Source organism: Dama dama, chromosome 19, assembly GCF_033118175.1.
Source record: "Dama dama isolate Ldn47 chromosome 19, ASM3311817v1, whole genome shotgun sequence".
Lineage (NCBI taxonomy): Eukaryota > Metazoa > Chordata > Mammalia > Artiodactyla > Cervidae > Dama > Dama dama.
The window spans coordinates 53719136-53736002 of NC_083699.1; the positions used below are offsets into that span (position 1 = coordinate 53719136).

Here is a 16867-nt window from a genome sequence, read left to right on the forward strand (position 1 = left end):
TCGTAATTGTTATCAATCACAGTCCAGTTTAAGTCTGGTTTTTCCCTTAGGTTAACCAGTTCACTCATTTGTACCTTGTCTACAACCTCTATTGGTGCTGAGAGTATGTCTCAGACTCTGTCTACCTTTCCCTATAATCTTCAAAATGCTCTGAAACCTCAAATATCTCTAAAGGGTCTTCCCTAGTGGCTCAGTGGTAAAGAATACACCTGCCAATACAGGAGACAATGGTTCAATCCCTGATCTGGGAAGATCCCATGTACCATGGGGCAACTAAGCCCATGTGCCACTATTTTTGAGCCTGTGCTCTAGAGCCTGGGAGCCCTAACTGCTGAGCCTACATGCTGCAACTCCTAAAGCCTGAGCAGCCTAGCACCCCTACACCATGACAAGAGAAGTCACCACAGTGAGAAGCCTGCACATTGCAATGAAGAGAAACCCCCACTCCACAACTAGAGAAAGCCCTGCAGTAACTAAGACCCAACACAGCCAAAAATAAATAAATAAATAAGATTATTTTTTTAAAAATCACTTGAGAAGTAGTCCTTCCCAAATTTCCTGCTTTCAGCCCCTGCTTTCTTTCTCTTTTCTTTCTCTTCTTGGTCAGACAGAGAGAAGAAAACAGTTTACATGTCAAATAAAGTAAATAGTGCATGAAAAACTCTCCAGACTTTTTTCAAATAATATTTTACTGTAAAGCTCATTTTATTTTTAACTTAATTTTTTATTGAAGTATAGTTGATTGGGCTTCCTTGGTGACTCAGATGGTAAAGAATCCACCTGCAAGGCCGGAGACCTGGGGTTTGATATCTGGGTCAGGAAGATGCCCTGGAGAAGGGAACAGCTACCCACTTCGGTATTCAGGCCTGGAGAATTCCATGGAGAGAGGAGCCTGGCAGACAATTGTCCATGGGCTTGCAAAGAGTCAGACACAACTGAGCAACTTTCACTTTCACTTCACTTTCATAATTGATTTACAGTGTTGTGTTAGTTTCAGGTGTACAGCAAAGTAATTCAGTTATACGTACATGTAAACATATATGTGGACAACAGACTGGTTCCAAACAGGAAAAGGAGTACGTCAAGGCTGTATATTGTCACCCTGCTTATTTAACTTATATGCAGAGTACATCACGAGAAACGCTGGGCTGGATGAAGCCCAAGCTGGAATCAAGATTGCCGGGAGAAATATCAATAACCTCAGATATGCAGATGCAGATGCAGATATGCACCACCCTTATGGCAGAAAGTGAAGAAGAACTAAAGAGCCTCTTGATGAGAGTGAAAAAGTTGGCTTAAAGCTTAACATTCAGAAAACTAAGTTCATGGCATCTGGTCTCATCACTTCATGGCAAATAGATGGGGAAACAGTAGAAACAGTGGCTGGCTTTATTTTGGAGGGTTCTAAAATCACTGCAGATGGTGATTGCAGCCATGAAATTAAAAGACGCTTACTCCTTGGAAGGAAAGTTATGACCAACCTAGACAGCATATTAAAAAGCAAAGACGTTAATCCTTTGTTGCTTCGTTTGCTATTATTTTCTCCCATTCTGAGGGCTGTCTTTTCACCTGGCTTACAGTTTCCTCTGTTGTGCAAAAGCTTTTAAGTTTAATTAGGTCCCATTTGTTTAAATATACAAGCAACTCCTGCAGCTCAATTCCAGAAAAGTAAATGACCCAATCAAAAAATGGGCCAAAGAGCTAAACAGACATTTCTCCAAAGAAGACATACAGATGGCTAACAAACACATGAAAAGATGCTCAACATCACTCATTATCAGAGAAATGCAAATCAAAACCTCAATGAGGTACCATTACACGCCAGTCAGAATGGCTGCTATCCAAAAGTCTACAAGCAATAAATGCTGGAGAGGGTGTGGAGAAAAGGGAACCCTCTTACACTGCTGGTGGGAGTGCAAACTAGTACAGCCACTATGGAGAACAGTGTGGAGATTCCTTAAAAAACTGGAAATAGAACTGCCATATGACCCAGCAATCCCACTTCTGGGCATACACACTGAGGAAACTAGATCTGAAAGAGACACATGCACCCCAATGTTCATCGCAGCACTGTTTATAATTGCCAGGACATGGAAGCAACCTAGATGCCCATCAGCAGACGAATGGATAAGGAAGCTGTGGTACATATACACAATGGAATATTACTCAGCCATTAAAAAGAATTCATTTGAATCAGTTCTAATGAGATGGATGAAACTGGAGCCCATTATACAGAGTGAAGTAAGCCAGAAAGATAAAGACCAATACAGTATACTAATGCATATATATGGAATTTTAAAAGATGGTAATGATAACCCTATATGCAAAATAGAAAAAGAGACACAGATGTACAGAACAGACTTTTGGACTCTGTGGGAGAAGGCGAGGGTGGGATGTTCTGAGAGAACAGCATTGAAACAAGTATACTATCAAGGGTGAAACAGATCACCAGCCCAGGTTGCATGCATGAGACAAGTGCTCAGGGCTGGTGCACTGGGAAGACCCAGAGGGATGGGATGGGGAGGGAGGCGGGAGGGGGGATCGGGATGGGGAACACATGTAAATCCATGGCTGATTCATGTCAGTGTATGGCAAAAATCACTACAGTATTGTAAAGTAATTAGCTTTCAACTAATAAAAATAAATGAAAAAACAAATAAATAAAAAGCAGAGACATTACTTTGTCCACAAAGGTCCATCTAGCCAAGGCTATGGCTTTTCCAGTGGTCATGTATGGATGTGAGAGTTGGACTATAAAGAAATCTGAGCACCAAAGAATTGATGCTTTTGAACTGTGGTATTAGAGAAGACTCTTGAGAGTCCCTTGAACTGCAAGGAGATCCAGCCAGTCCATCCCAAAGGAGATCAGTCCTGGGTGTTCATTGAGAAGACTGATGTTGAAGCTGAAACTCCAATACTTCGGCCACCTGATGCGAAGAGCTGACTCATTTGAAAAGACCCTGATGCTGGGAAAGATTGAGAGCAGGAGGAGAAGGGGACAACAGAGGATGAGATGGTTGGATGGCATCACTGACTCAATGGACATGGGTTTGGGTAAACTCCGGCAGTTGGTGATGGACAGGGAGGCCTGGCATACTGCAGTTCATGGGGTCGCAAAGAGTCAGACATGACTGAGTGAACTGAACTGAACTGAAATATATATATATATATATATATATATATATATATATACATGCACACACACACATATATACACATATATATGTATTACACATATTTGTTCTCAAATTCTTTTCCCTTATAGGTTATTGTAAAATATTGAGTGTAGTTCTCTATGCTATACAGTAGGTCCTTGTTGGTTATTTATTTTATATATCCGTGCGTGTGTGCTCAAATCTCTTCAGTCCTGTCCAGCTCTTTGCAATCCTATGGACTGTAGCCTGCTAGGCTCTTCTCTCCATGGGATTCTCTAGACAAAAATGCTGGAGTGGGTTTCCATGCCCTCCTCCAGGGGATCTTCCCAATCCAGGGATTGATCCCACGTCTCCTGCGTCTCCTTTATTGCAGGCGAATTCTTTACCACTGAGCCACCTGGGAAGCCCATTTTGTATATAATGGTGTATATATATTAATCTCAAATTCCTAATTTATCCCTCCCTCCTTTCCCTTTTGGTAACCATAAGATTGTTTTATATTTCTATGGGTCTATTTCTGTTTTATATCTAAGTGCATTTGCATCATTTTTAATTAGATTCCACATATAAGTGATATCTTCTGATATTTGTCTTTCTCTGTCTGGTTTATTTGACTTAGTGAGATAATCTAGGTCTAGCCATGTTGCTGCAAATGGCATTATTTCATTTTTTATGACTGATTAATATTCCATTGTATATACATACCACATCTTCTTTATCCATTCAGCTCTCAATGGACATTTAGGTTGTTTCCATGTCTTGGCTATTATAAACAGTGCTGCACTGAGCATTAGGATGTATGTATCCTTTAAAATTATGGTTTTCTCCAGGTATATGCCCAGGAGTTAGATTGCTGACTCATATGACAATTCTATTTTTTTGTTCCTTAAGGAACTTCCATACTATTCTCCATATTTCTGCATCAGTTTACATTCCCACCAACAGTGTAGGAGGGTTCCTTTTTCTCCATTTCCTGTCCAAAATTTACTATTTGTAGACTTTTTGATGATGGACACTCTGACTAGTGTGAGGTGATAATTCATTGTAGTTTTGATTTGCATCTCTCTAGTAATTAGCAGTGTTGAGCATCTTTTCATGTGCCTTTTGATCATCCCTATGTCTTCTCTGGAAAAAATGTCTATTTAGGTCTTCTGCCCATTTTCTGAGTGGGTGTTTTTTTTTTTTTTGTTATTGAGCTTTATGAACTGTTATATATTTTGGAGATTAATCTCTTGTCAGTTATATCATTTGCAAATATTTTCTCCCATTCTGTAGATTGTCTTTTTTGTTTTGTTTATGGTTTTCTTTGTTGTGAAAAATCTTTTTAGTTTAATTAGATCCTATTTGTTTCTTTTTCTTTTTCGTTTCATCACTCTAGAAGATGAATCCCATAAGATATTGCTACAATTTATCAGAGTATTCTGACTGTTTTCCTCTAGGAATTTTATGGTATCTGGTTTTACATTTAGGTCTTTAATTCATTTTGAGTTTAATATTGTGTATGGTGTTAGAGAATGTTCTAATTTCATCCTTTTACATGTAGCAGTCCAATTTTCCCAGTACCACACTTTGAAGAGACTGTGTTTTTTCTGTTGTATATTCTTGCTTCCTTTGAGCTTGTGCTCTGCAACAAGAGAAGCCACCATAATGAGAAGCCCAAGCAGGGCAACTAAGAGTAACCCCTGCTCACTCCAACTAGAGAAAACCCATGCAAAGCAACAAAGACCCAGCACAGACAAAAATAAATAAATACAAATTTTTAAAAAGAAACGTATTAATTAATTTTGTATTAATTTTGTATCCTGTAACTTTACCAAATTCATTGATGAGCTCTAGTTTTCTGGTAGCATCTTTAGGATTTTCTGTGTAAAGTATAATGTCATGTACAAATAGTGGCAGTTTTACTTCTTTTCCAGCTTGGATTTGTTTTTTTCTTTTTCTTCTCTGATTGCTGTGGCTAGGACTGCCAAAGCAATGTTGAATAAAAATAGTAAGAGTGGCCATCCTTGTCTGATCTTAGAGAAAATGCTTTCAGCTTTTCACCACTGAGTATAATGTTAGCTGTAGATTTGTCATACATACCTTTATTTTGTTGAGGTAGGTTCCCTCAATGCCCACTTTTTGGAGCGTTTTTATCATAAATGGATGTTGAATTTTGTCAAAAGCTTTTTCTGCAGCTACTAAGATGATCATATGGTTTTTATTCTTCAGTTTGTTAATGTGTATGGATTTGCAGATATTGAAAAATCCTCGCACCCCTGTGTTAAGTCCCACTTGATCATGGTGTATGATCCTTTTATTGTTGGATTTGATTTGCTAGTATTTTGTTAAGGATTTTTGCACCTATGTTTATTAGTGATATTGGCCTGTAATTTTCTCTTTTTTGTGGTATCTTTGCCTGTTTTTTCTAATAGTTTACCTTACAGATCACTTTTAAAGGTTCCAAACTGTATCTCCTTAGGTATCTACCTGCTAGTTATTTATTCACTAGGCTGCATAGAGCAGTCTCTTAGCAACCATATACTTTAGGGAAAAATTCTAACTCTTCTGTGATACCACCTGTTTGGGGGAAGTTGGCCCTCTTTTAAGACTTGGAGTTATATAAGCAAGAAATGCCAGAATGTAGTTCTTTCTGAAAATAAATTTAAATAAATCATAACAATTTTTCACAGGATTGTAAATTAGTCTTCACTATGACCTTTTACTCCGAGGCCGCATTGGAGATTTTGCTGGCAGGGAAACTTTGTCCACTCCCAGGACAAATGTCATGACTGTAAGTGTCTTTCTTCCTGGTTTCCCATAGGATTGTGAAGATGTCCAGTCCCAATCTGAACATTGTGACCTTATTGGGCAGTTGTCTGACTTACAGTAGTGCTTATCTCTTTGGGATTCACAATCAAGGTGCTTTAGTGGGAAGTTCAATGGAAACTCTCATTCAGGTAGGTGAAATCTTCAATTTTATTTTGAATATCATGCAAGTTTTGATAATTTTTGAAATCATCTGCTCCTGTGGGTGTTGGTTACCTTTATCCCTGGTGTGGGCTGTTTCAGAGGCAAACCCTGGAACCCTAAGTCAGTGAGGTCCACTTTCTGCCCCAGGTCCTCTGTGGACTGAAGCTTTGCAGATCGGAATGTATGGAGAACCACAAAGGTTTCTCTCATGCCTCTTTCTTCTGTCCCTTTCCACCTGTAGATAAGACTCTCCATGTTGTGCATTGGAACCTCCCTGGTGTTTGGCCCCATTCTTGGGAAGAGCTGGCGACTCTACAAGGTGTTTACCCAGAGGGTTCCGGACAAGAGAGTGGTAAGTAGGTAGCAAGTACACATGCTTGATCATAGATAGTAGCTCCATTATTGATTAAAAGCTAGAGAAACTTGTGCCAAATTACTGGGTCTGGCCCTTTTATGATGATCTGAAGTTCCTGCCCCTTACTTCAAATCTTGGAGTCATGTGGCCTCATAAATTCCAAGACTGGAAAGTTGTTTGTCAGTGCTATTGGGAGACAGGTCTTTAAATAGAAGTCCTGCTTCATATGCATCCCAGGCCCTGGTACTACTCTGGGGGATGTGTGAGCTGACCCTTATCTGGCACCAGCCTGAGGGAGAGCAGGATGCCCAGAGGGGCTGTTTCTTGGCACAGGTGTGAGCTGAAAAGTTGGCAGAGGGATAGTGATTACAGAGAAGCTATAGCAAGTAAGCAATTATTCCTCTCTTTGGAGCCCAGTTCTTTTCCATACAAGAAGGCCATGCTCTGTACTAAGAAGGATGGGCTGGAAACAGTGAGCAAGGAAGAACATATCCATTCAGACAGAATCAACCCTAGCAGCTATGCAGCAGCCAGATTACCTATGTGTCCCTGACATCAGGTGTCATCCTAACCACGTTCCCTCATTTTATCATGTTTCCTGATGGAGCTGCCCAAACCTCAAAGGCTGATCATCATACCCCTTATTCTATATCGATCCTGTCCAGATCCAACATATTACTCAGTTGGAGTTTACTTCTCTGGACTGACAAGGTTTTCTTTTAGCAAATGTTATTAAATTGTGGTGAATATTTATCAAAAACTCCTCTGTGAATAACCATACATATGAGAAACATTGCCTAAAGGACAGTAAGCTCATCCATGCCTCTAGAACACTAATTCCCTTTTTTAAAAAATAGCTTTGTTTTTATTCATTCGCTAAGTCGTATCCGACTCTTTACAACATCATGGACGGTAGCATCCAGGCATCCCTGTCCTTCACTGTCTCCTGGAGTTTGCTTAAACTCATGTCCATTGGATGGCGATATCATCCAACCATCTCATCCTCTATCACCACTTTCTCCTCCTGCCCTCAATCTTTCCCAGCATCAAGGTCTTTTCCAATGAGTCAGGTCTTCGCATCAGGTGATAAATAACTCTATTTAGAGATAATTGACATGCAATGAACCGCATTATTTAAAGTGTATGATTTGATATATTTTGACATGTGTATACACTATGAAATGTGGGTTATAATCCGCAAGTCTCCTCATACACCCTTGTCATCTTCCTCTATTGTCGAATTCTTATATCCCCTATTCCTGTACCCAGTCAACCATTGACCTGCTTTCTGTCAGTGTAGATTAGTTTGAATTTTCCAGAATTTTATATAAGTGGAATTATACAGTGTGTATTTTTATCTTTCTTCTACTTGGCCTAATTATTCTGAGATTCATCTATGTTGTTACTTGCATCAGTGGTTCTTTCCTTATTATTGTTGAGTAATTTTTCAGTGTGTAGATATAACTGCAGTTGGTTTATCCATTTACCTATTGGTAGGTGTTTGGATTTGTTTCCAGTTTGGGGCTATTAAAAATAAAACTTCTATGAACATTTGTGTATGAATCTTTGTGCACACATATCATACTTTCATTTCTCTTCGTTAAAAACCTAAGCATAATGTGGCAGCCTGGATGGGAGGGGAATTTGGTGGAGAACGGATGCACATACATGTATGACTGAGTCCCTTTGCTGTCCGCTTGAAGCTGTCACAATATTGTTAATCAACTGTACTCCAATATAAAATAAAAAGGTTTTAAAAAAACCAAGCATAGAGTGATTAGATATATGGTAAGTATATGTTTAACTTTTAAAGAAATTGCATGACTGTTTTACAAAGTGGCTGTACAATTTTACGTTCCCACCAATGGTATATGAGTCCCTTTCCTCCACTTCCTTCCCAACATTAGACTTGGTTGGTATTTGTGTCAGTCATTCTATTAAGTATGTGCAGTGGAATCTCATTGTATTTTAGTTTCATTTCCCTGATGCAATGTTGAGTGTCTTTTTATATGCTTATTTGCCATCCATATATCTTCTTTGGTGAAGTATCTGCTCAAATCAATCACCTGTTTTTTAATTTAGTTGATTTTTTTTCTCATTATTAAGCTTTGAGGGTTCTTTTTACATTCTGGATATAGTCTTTTATCAAATATATGATTTGCAAAGATTTGCTTCTAGTTTATGGCTTTTCATTCACTTACGAATGTCTTTTAAACAGAAGAAATTTCTAATTTTGATGAAGTTCGGTTTCTTACTTTATTCTTTCATGGATCGTGTTTTGGGTATCAGACTTAAGAAACTTGCCTAACCCAAGGCCTCAAAAGTTTTTCTTCTATGTTTACTTCTAGAAGTTTTAAGAGTTGTTTTTTTTTTTTAAATGCAGGTCTATGATTCATTTTGAGTTAATTTTGAAATATGATGTAATATATAGATTGGAGTCCATTTTTTATGTATGGATATCCAATTGTTCTGGCACCATTTGTTGAAAAGACTCCTTTCTTCACCAAATTACCTTTGCACCTTTGTTGAAAACTATTTGTCCATAGATGTGTATAACTACTACTAAACTCTATCTCATTGATGTCATTGTTTGACACCAATACCATATTATTGTAGCTTTATATTAAATCTTGAGTTAGGGAGTATTAGTTCTCCCTCAATGTTGTTTTGGCTAATCTGGGTTCTTTGAATTTCCATATAAATTTTTGAATCACTTTGCCAATTTCTGCAAATTTCAGCAGAGATTTTGATTGAGATTGTATTGAATTTGTAGATAAAATTGTGGAGAATTGACTTCTTAACAATGTTGTATCTTTTAACCCATAAACACAGCATATTGCTTCATTTATTTAGGTCTTTTCTAATTTCTCTCAGCAATTTTTTTGCAGCTTTCAGTGAAGGTCTTCCATATCTTTTATCAAATTTATGTCTAAGTATTTTATATTTTTCTGATATTATACATGTTACTGTTTTTATTTCACTTTACAATTTTTGTTGCTAATATATATATAATATTAATACAATTGATTTTTTAAGCTGATCTTACCTGCTGCAGTCTTGCTAAATTACTTATTAGTTCTAGTAGCTTTTGTGTAGATTCTATCAGATTTTCTGCATAGATGACCATATCTTCTGTAAAAGACATTTACTTTCCAATCTCTATGATGGCACTGACTAGAAACACTAGTACAATGTTTAATAGAAGTTCCTTGAGTTGTTCTTGATCATATGGGGGAAACATCCATCTTAGTCAAAACTAATGTTAAGTTTGTTTTATCATAATGTTAGCTTTATGTTAGATGTTAGCTGTAGTTTTATTGTAATGCCCTTTATCTAATTGGGGAATTTCTTCTCAATTCCTATTTTATTGAGTTTCTATAAAGAATTAATGTTAGATATTGTCAAATGTGTTTTCTGTATCTATTAACCATATGGTTTTTTCTTTGCTCATATGGTGAATTATATTAAATAATTTTAGGATCTCAAACCAATCTTGCATCCCTGAAACAAGCTCCACTTGGTCTTTGTGTATTATCCTCTTACATTGTTAGATTCAGTTTCATAAAATTCTGTTTATAATATTTATATTCATTTCTTAAGGTATGTTGCTCTGTAGCTTTCTTTCCTTATAAAATCTTCGCCTGGTTTTGGTAACAGAGTATTCGTAGAATAAGTTGGGAAGTATTCCTTCCAATTCAATTTCTGGAAGAGTTTGTGTATAATTATATAATTGGTATTTACTTATAGCATAAGTATTTTACAGTGGTATGCTTCCATTTCCCCATCTTCCAATCTTTGTGTTGCTTTTACATATTTTACAAGCCCCATACAATTGTTATTAATTTTTGTTTAAACAATCTGTTACATTTTAAGGATATTTAAATAGTAAATATCAGTCATATGTTTTTCTATGAAGTTAACATTTCCAGAGCTCTTGATTTCCTTGTATAGATACCTATATTCATCTGATATTTTTTCCTTTTGCTTCAGATTTATCTCACATTCTCATGCAGGTGTGCTAATGCTGAATTCTTTCAGCTTTTATCTGAAAAAGTCTTTATTTCACCTTTGTTTTTGAAAGATACTTTTTCTGAGTATAAGATTCTAGGTTGAATTTTTTTTTTTTCCCTTGAGTACTTTTGAAGATTTCCACTGTTTTCTCACTTGACCTTGTGTCTGAGGAGAAATCTGATGTCTTCCTTATTTTTTTTCTTCTATACTTGCTGTGTCATTTTTTGCTGGTTGATTTGAAAATTTTCTCCTTATCACTAGTTTGGAGCATTTTAATTCAGCAACTGATTTGTTTTTCTTATAGACACCATGAATCATGTAACTAGTTGTGCTTCCTTCTTTTCATTGGTTGTCAAAAGTGCAGAATTGCATTTCTGCCCCAGTTCTTGAAGGCTATGTGCTCTCCTCACCAGAGCATTCATCATAATTCTCCTTATTATCTATTTTCCCTAATGTTTTTCATCCTATTGCTATATACATTTTAAAATTTTTATTTTTCTAACCACAAAAATAACACAGTCTCTTTGTAATAAATCAAATGATTTAGATATGTTTGAAGAAAATGCTAGTAGTCTCTCCTCCACCACCATCATCTCTCAGTCTGACCCTCCAGGTTAATGGTTGTTCATAGTTTTATATGAAAGTTTCCACATCTCTGTATGTGCTTGTATAAACATATTTAGAAATAATAGTGTATTTATTTTATAATATTGCTTGAATCCTTCGTGGGAAAGTCAGGATATGGAAAGGGCAAACAAATGAAAACGATGATATGAACATAGAATCACTGAGTACGTTTCGTGTCTGTATCATCTTTTTTTTTTTTTTTTTTTTTTTGATGACTGGCTTTGAAGTCCATTTGGAAGATTAACCCAGTAGCCTTTAGCTCAGAGTGCATAGAACACTCTAGACTCCATTTGTTGTATAGCCAGTGAGCAAAGGAAAGTTATGACCTTGACTCTTTTGCAGATAATCAAAGACCTGCAGCTTCTGGGGTTGGTGGCAGCCCTGGTGATAGCTGATGTGATCCTGCTCATGACTTGGGTGCTGACTGATCCCATCCAGTGTCTCCAGATTCTCAGTGTCAGTATGACGGTGAGAGACCCAACCCCTGGAGAATCTAGTTCCTGAGCAGGAGGGACTGGCTTCTGTGAGTACACAGAGGTCATTCTCCCAGGATCATTCACTGTGTGGACATCCTCCCAACAAGAAGACAAATGACCCCAAGAGGATAGCGAGTCAGGAGCTGTGGCTGCCCTGAACACCTGCCCCTTGTCTGTAGGGTCTGCTGCTACTCCCACTACTCCTCCCACCCCAAGTGTTCTGCGGCATCTGCTGAGATGTCAGCACACAGGAATCTGCCTCGCAGCTAACTCCACTTCCACATTATCAATAATGAGACTTACAGAGTTGCCTTACCCAATTGTTGAAAGGTAAAGGATTCTGAAGTGTTCTTTGGAGTCAGTCAACCCTGGTTCAAATCCCAGCTCTACCACTTACCAGCCATGTGACCTTGGGAAGGTTATTTAACCTCTCTAAGTCTCATAAGTAAAGAATTTACTTTTCATAAGTAAAGTAATTCATAAGAATTTGCTTACTTTCCTCATAAGTAAAATGGAGATAATATTACTAATACTACCTATTTCATAGGGCTGTGATGAAGATTAAGTGAAACAGTACAGGTAAAGAATTCAGCTGTGCTCAGAACATAGTGTTTAATTAATAGGAAGCATTATGTCTCCAGCCTCACAAAGAGGCTGAGGAATACAGTGGGATCTTGACGTGCAGATTCAATACTGAAGTTTCAACTATTAAGAAATAGCAGGAGCAGGACATGAAATAATTTGTGATTTTTCTGCACTGATTTGAATCACTGTGGTAGTAAAGCACATAAGAGGAGTAAGCTCTCCTGGCCCCAAGTATCCACATGTCAGCCCAACTTGGTTGTCTTTTCCTCTAATTCAGTTACTCTCATTTAGATTCTAATGGAGTCACCTAAGTTAGTTTTTACATATTAAAGGAGCTGTAGAGGAGTTCACAATCCAGAATGTGTACAAAGATCGGCTGTGTATATGTGTTCCAGAATGTGTACAAAGATTGGCTATGTAACTGTGGGTGCCCTCAGTCCTGACCCTATGTCCCTCCTAGGTGACAGGGAGAGACGTGTCCTGCTCTCTGACCAGCACACACTTCTGTGCTTCCCGGTACTCCGACATCTGGATTGCTCTCATTTTGGGATGCAAGGTTGGTAACCTTATCTCCTTGGAATGCTATCTCTCTGTTACCAATAAATGGATATGAAGAGGAATTACAGGAGTTAATGAGGGGATTCCTGCAAAGTCTGACTCAGTCCCTTCCTAGCTGACCCTGAACCTCATTTAACCTCTTTGAGCCTCGGTTCCCTCATATGTAAAACGAAGATGGTGTACCATCATCTCAGAACAGTTGTGAGTTTTGAAAGGGTTGATGCATGTTGAGTTTTCAACCACTCCTGGCCCATAGTAAGAGCTTAATAAATGAGTAGATGTTTTATTATTAGTCTTCCACTGCACCCCGCCCCCGCAACCCCCAACAGTTCTGAAAGCAAAGTGCCTCTCTGGTTCTTCAAGCCCCTGTGGAAGAGCACATCCTCCCTGGCACAGAAACTCAGCACTTCCCCCATAGCAACTCCCTCTGCGACTCAACTTGATTTATTTCTCCAGTGTCTTTTATGTAATCCCATTTCCATTTTATTTTCTGCAATATATTTCTATATGACAAAGAAAGAAAGGAGAAAGAGTGCTGAGCATCAGGAAGCTGACTAAGCCAGGACCCCATGGGCTCCCTGGTCGACAAGCAGTTCCTGTGGAGGACCTCAAATCTGCACATTAAGTCCCCCAGCTCCCCACCCAAGCCTGCCAACTGCCCTCTACCCCACACTTCTCAGCAATGAGAGCGAATGTGAGTCACTCAAACATGAGTCCTGCACATATAGATGCTTTATTCATACCTCATTATTTTTTGTCAAGAATTTTAATAGAGTTAAAACATTTTAATAAAATCAGATTTGAACATTTCAAAACCATAGAGTTAATTTTACTCACCTTTGATTAAATTGCTAATGATATAACTCTGCCAAATGCCACCTGATCGTGTCAGTTATCTAGAAGTCAGGCCTTACTGGCCTGCTGACTGGTGTGTCCTCTAGTCATTGAAGATCTCAGGGTGGCCACAATTGGGCCTCCGGCCCCCTTTGGACACTGAGCATTTTGGGCATCCAGATGACATCTCTACTGAGCTGACTCCTTCACAGCAGGCAAGCAGTTGTCTTAGGGCCATCCTTACAGATGGAGGTGGTCAGGTTGTGTGATTCCAGGGTCCCTAGCAGGTAGCCTACTGATACCTGACCTTACTTTTATTATTAGTTTTCCCTCTGAATCCCCATCATCCCCACCCACTTCCTCCCCCATGGCATCTTCACATTCTATATCATAAAACATGGATATTTGAGAACTTCCCTGACAGTCCAGTGGTTAAGACTCAGCTCCCAATGTAGGGGGCACGAATTCAATCCCTGGTCAGGGAAGTAAGATTCTGCATGCCTCATGGCATGGCCAAAAAACAAAAATAATACAATGACAAGAAAAACATGGGTATTTGTATGCTTGCCTTAAATCTCCCAACCACACTGAACTTCTCAAAAGCTAGAACCATGACTTCCACTTGGCAACACCATTTCCCTCCCTACAGCTACCCCTAGCATGGAGCTTTGCCCCTAATCAAGCAAATCTATATATTACATATTATTGAATCTTTATGTCATTTATTATTGATTAAAGCTTTGATTTCTATTTAAATGTAGCTCCTTATAGGAGAAGCAGCACTTTAAGAATCTGTGAGCCATTTTCTGTGTAGTACAAATGAGAAATCTGAGAGCAGGTTTACATTTATGACAAGAAAGAGTAGGGCCCTGGGCTCCTGGGGGCGGGCAGGGAATGTCACAAAGAGGGTGAAGCGTATAGATGAGGCTGTTGCTGCCTGTGCCTGTCTCCCGGTCCTGTCCAGGTCCCAGCCAGCCTTTGTTCTCTTCTTTTTTCACTCTCCATCTCCCATAAACACCCACTGGCACAGAGCTGCTAGTAGCCTATAGAGATCCTTTGTGTAAATCAGAAAACGGCATCCCTCTGGGCAGATGCAGTCTTGCAGGTGCAGGGCTTGGCAAGCAGATGGTGCCTTTGGGAAAATTAGAAAAAAGAGCCCCTTCCTTTGGTGCTGCCCCTGCCATGGCACATGCTTGACAAGTGGACCACAGGGCTCGTTCAGCCTCTGCATGCCTCTCAGCTCCATGCAGTGCAGAATCACGCAGTGGATCCAGCATGGTGCACCCACTGCCCGCCTAGTGCCTGGCAGCTGGTTCTGTGGGGCTCCTACCCACCTGTACCACCCTGTCTTATACCTCATCCTGGAAGAGTCCTGTCTGATAGCTGACTTGCTGACCTCCAATAAACTAATTCTCAGAGAAGGAGAGGAAAATGAAATTTATTAAGCACCAAGAGGTGAAAGGGAACCACTCTAAGAGTAGTCCCTTGTGCTGTCTTAGTCAGTTCTCCTCATAGCAATGCTTTAAGGTAGTTATTATTATTTCTTTTTTTTACAGGTGAGGAAATAGGTCCCAATCCTATTGCTCTTTGGCCCCAAGCCTGGTATGTCACTTCTCTGAACCTCTGGTTCTTCTGTCCATCTCCAGGGCCTGCTGCTGCTATATGGGGCCTACCTGGCTGGCCTGACTGACCACGTCAGCTCTCCTCCTGTAAATCAGTCTTTAACCATCATGGTTGGGGTCAACCTCGTGGTACTGGCTGCTGGACTGCTTTTTGTGGTCACCAGATACTTGTACTCCTGGCCCAACCTGGTCTTCGGACTCATGTCTGGAGGTATCTTTGTTTGCACAACTACAATCAACTGCTTCATCTTCATTCCCCAGGTATGCTTTAGAGAGAATTTGAAGGACCAGTTCACCCCATCATTCCAGAGACTTCTTTGGGCATGATAGATTGTTCACTTTGTTTCCTAGTGAGAGTTTTTAGCTGCTTTTGATTAGAGAGTCAGAGGGAAGGTAGGAATCCTAGTGAGCTGGCTCCCTCTGTTCTTCCCTCCCCAGCGGGCAAGGAGGGCGGACCAGGGTAGCCAAGCAGTGGCACCATTTTCATGTGAGGGGTTGCCGCACAGACTTGCTTTTCTACCCACCCTCCAGGCCACTTCATGCAGCCCCAGTCCTCCCTTCATCTTTACCACTGAGCCAAGGTAATGACACCCTCCCTTCATCTTGATGATGTCATTTCTTATACTAGCCTGGAAATGAGGAACCTTTCCTTCTTTCCTGTTTGCAATTGCACATTCACCAAGAAAAGCACGTTTGGATCTTTATGCAATTTAAAATGATTTTTCTTTCTTTTTATTAGAGGAAAACACAGAACATTCCTTTTCTTTTTACAGTAAGGAAAAATAAAAACTAAATTAAAAATGTGTTTCTTATTATGAGGATTAAGAAAAAAATCAAACAAGGGAGAAAGATAGAAGGAGAAATATCCAGAAGGCAAAGAGAAAGAAAAGGAGTCAGAGAGAGACAAATGAAGGAATCCATAGACTGTGAAAGGAAAGTGATGTTAAATTACTCATGTTATGCCCCAGGGTACCACTGAGCCATGGTCATCCACGTTAATGAACTTGGCATTAGGCACTTTTCCTGTGTCCCTTCTGGTTCTCTTTATCTTCCTCCTGAGGCCTCCCTCATCCCACAATTCCCTCAGGATCCCATCCTGATACCCTTTGCAGCTTCCAGTTGTCCATGAATGACTTTTCCATGAGGCAGCTAACCAGTAATGAAAGTGTTAGCTGATGCAGGGTTACAGTGTATTTATAAAAGGGAAGCATGCACTTTGAGACATGATAGTGTGAAACAGGCAGAGGCCCTTTGCTCTTCTTCCCTTTCATAAATTCTCCTTAAAATACTCAAGAGAATAAACAAATACAGAAAAATCTGTATCCGTAGCACTAAAAATCAAGGATGGGCATTGCTTCTGAGCAAAAAACTGGAGGAATTTTTGCTGAATCTTAATGTTATCAGAACTAGACTAAAGGAACCCATTGAGATCTGGGTCTTATTTGTCTGGGATGTAGCAGAAAAGGACTATGAAAAGTCAGGTCTGTTCTTCCGTGGGCCATGGGTAAAAGAGTGGGGAGACTTTTGGAAAACTTATCCCTTAGGCCCTCAGGTCAACATTGTTGATGGGTAACCCATCCATCCACTGCCAAACCCTTTCTTCCTAGATCACCTCTACTCAATAGGCTGAAAGAGCTAAACACTTACTTTGCCAGCCTCGCTTATAGCTAGGTGTGCCCATGTAACACAGTT

General features: G+C 39.4%; 1 protein-coding gene across 2 annotated transcripts in view; it reads left to right on the forward strand.

Annotated features, from left to right (window-relative positions):
* Nucleotides 1-16867, forward strand: part of GPR156 (G protein-coupled receptor 156) — a 110171-nt gene that overhangs the window by 74888 nt on the left and 18416 nt on the right. For both annotated transcript variants that reach the window (XM_061167076.1, XM_061167075.1), the window contains exons 5-9: nucleotides 5959-6094; nucleotides 6349-6459; nucleotides 11443-11568; nucleotides 12622-12717; nucleotides 15200-15436. In XM_061167076.1, the coding sequence (XP_061023059.1) occupies nucleotides 5959-6094; nucleotides 6349-6459; nucleotides 11443-11568; nucleotides 12622-12717; nucleotides 15200-15436 (706 nt within the window). The remainder of the gene's footprint in view (nucleotides 1-5958; nucleotides 6095-6348; nucleotides 6460-11442; nucleotides 11569-12621; nucleotides 12718-15199; nucleotides 15437-16867) is intronic.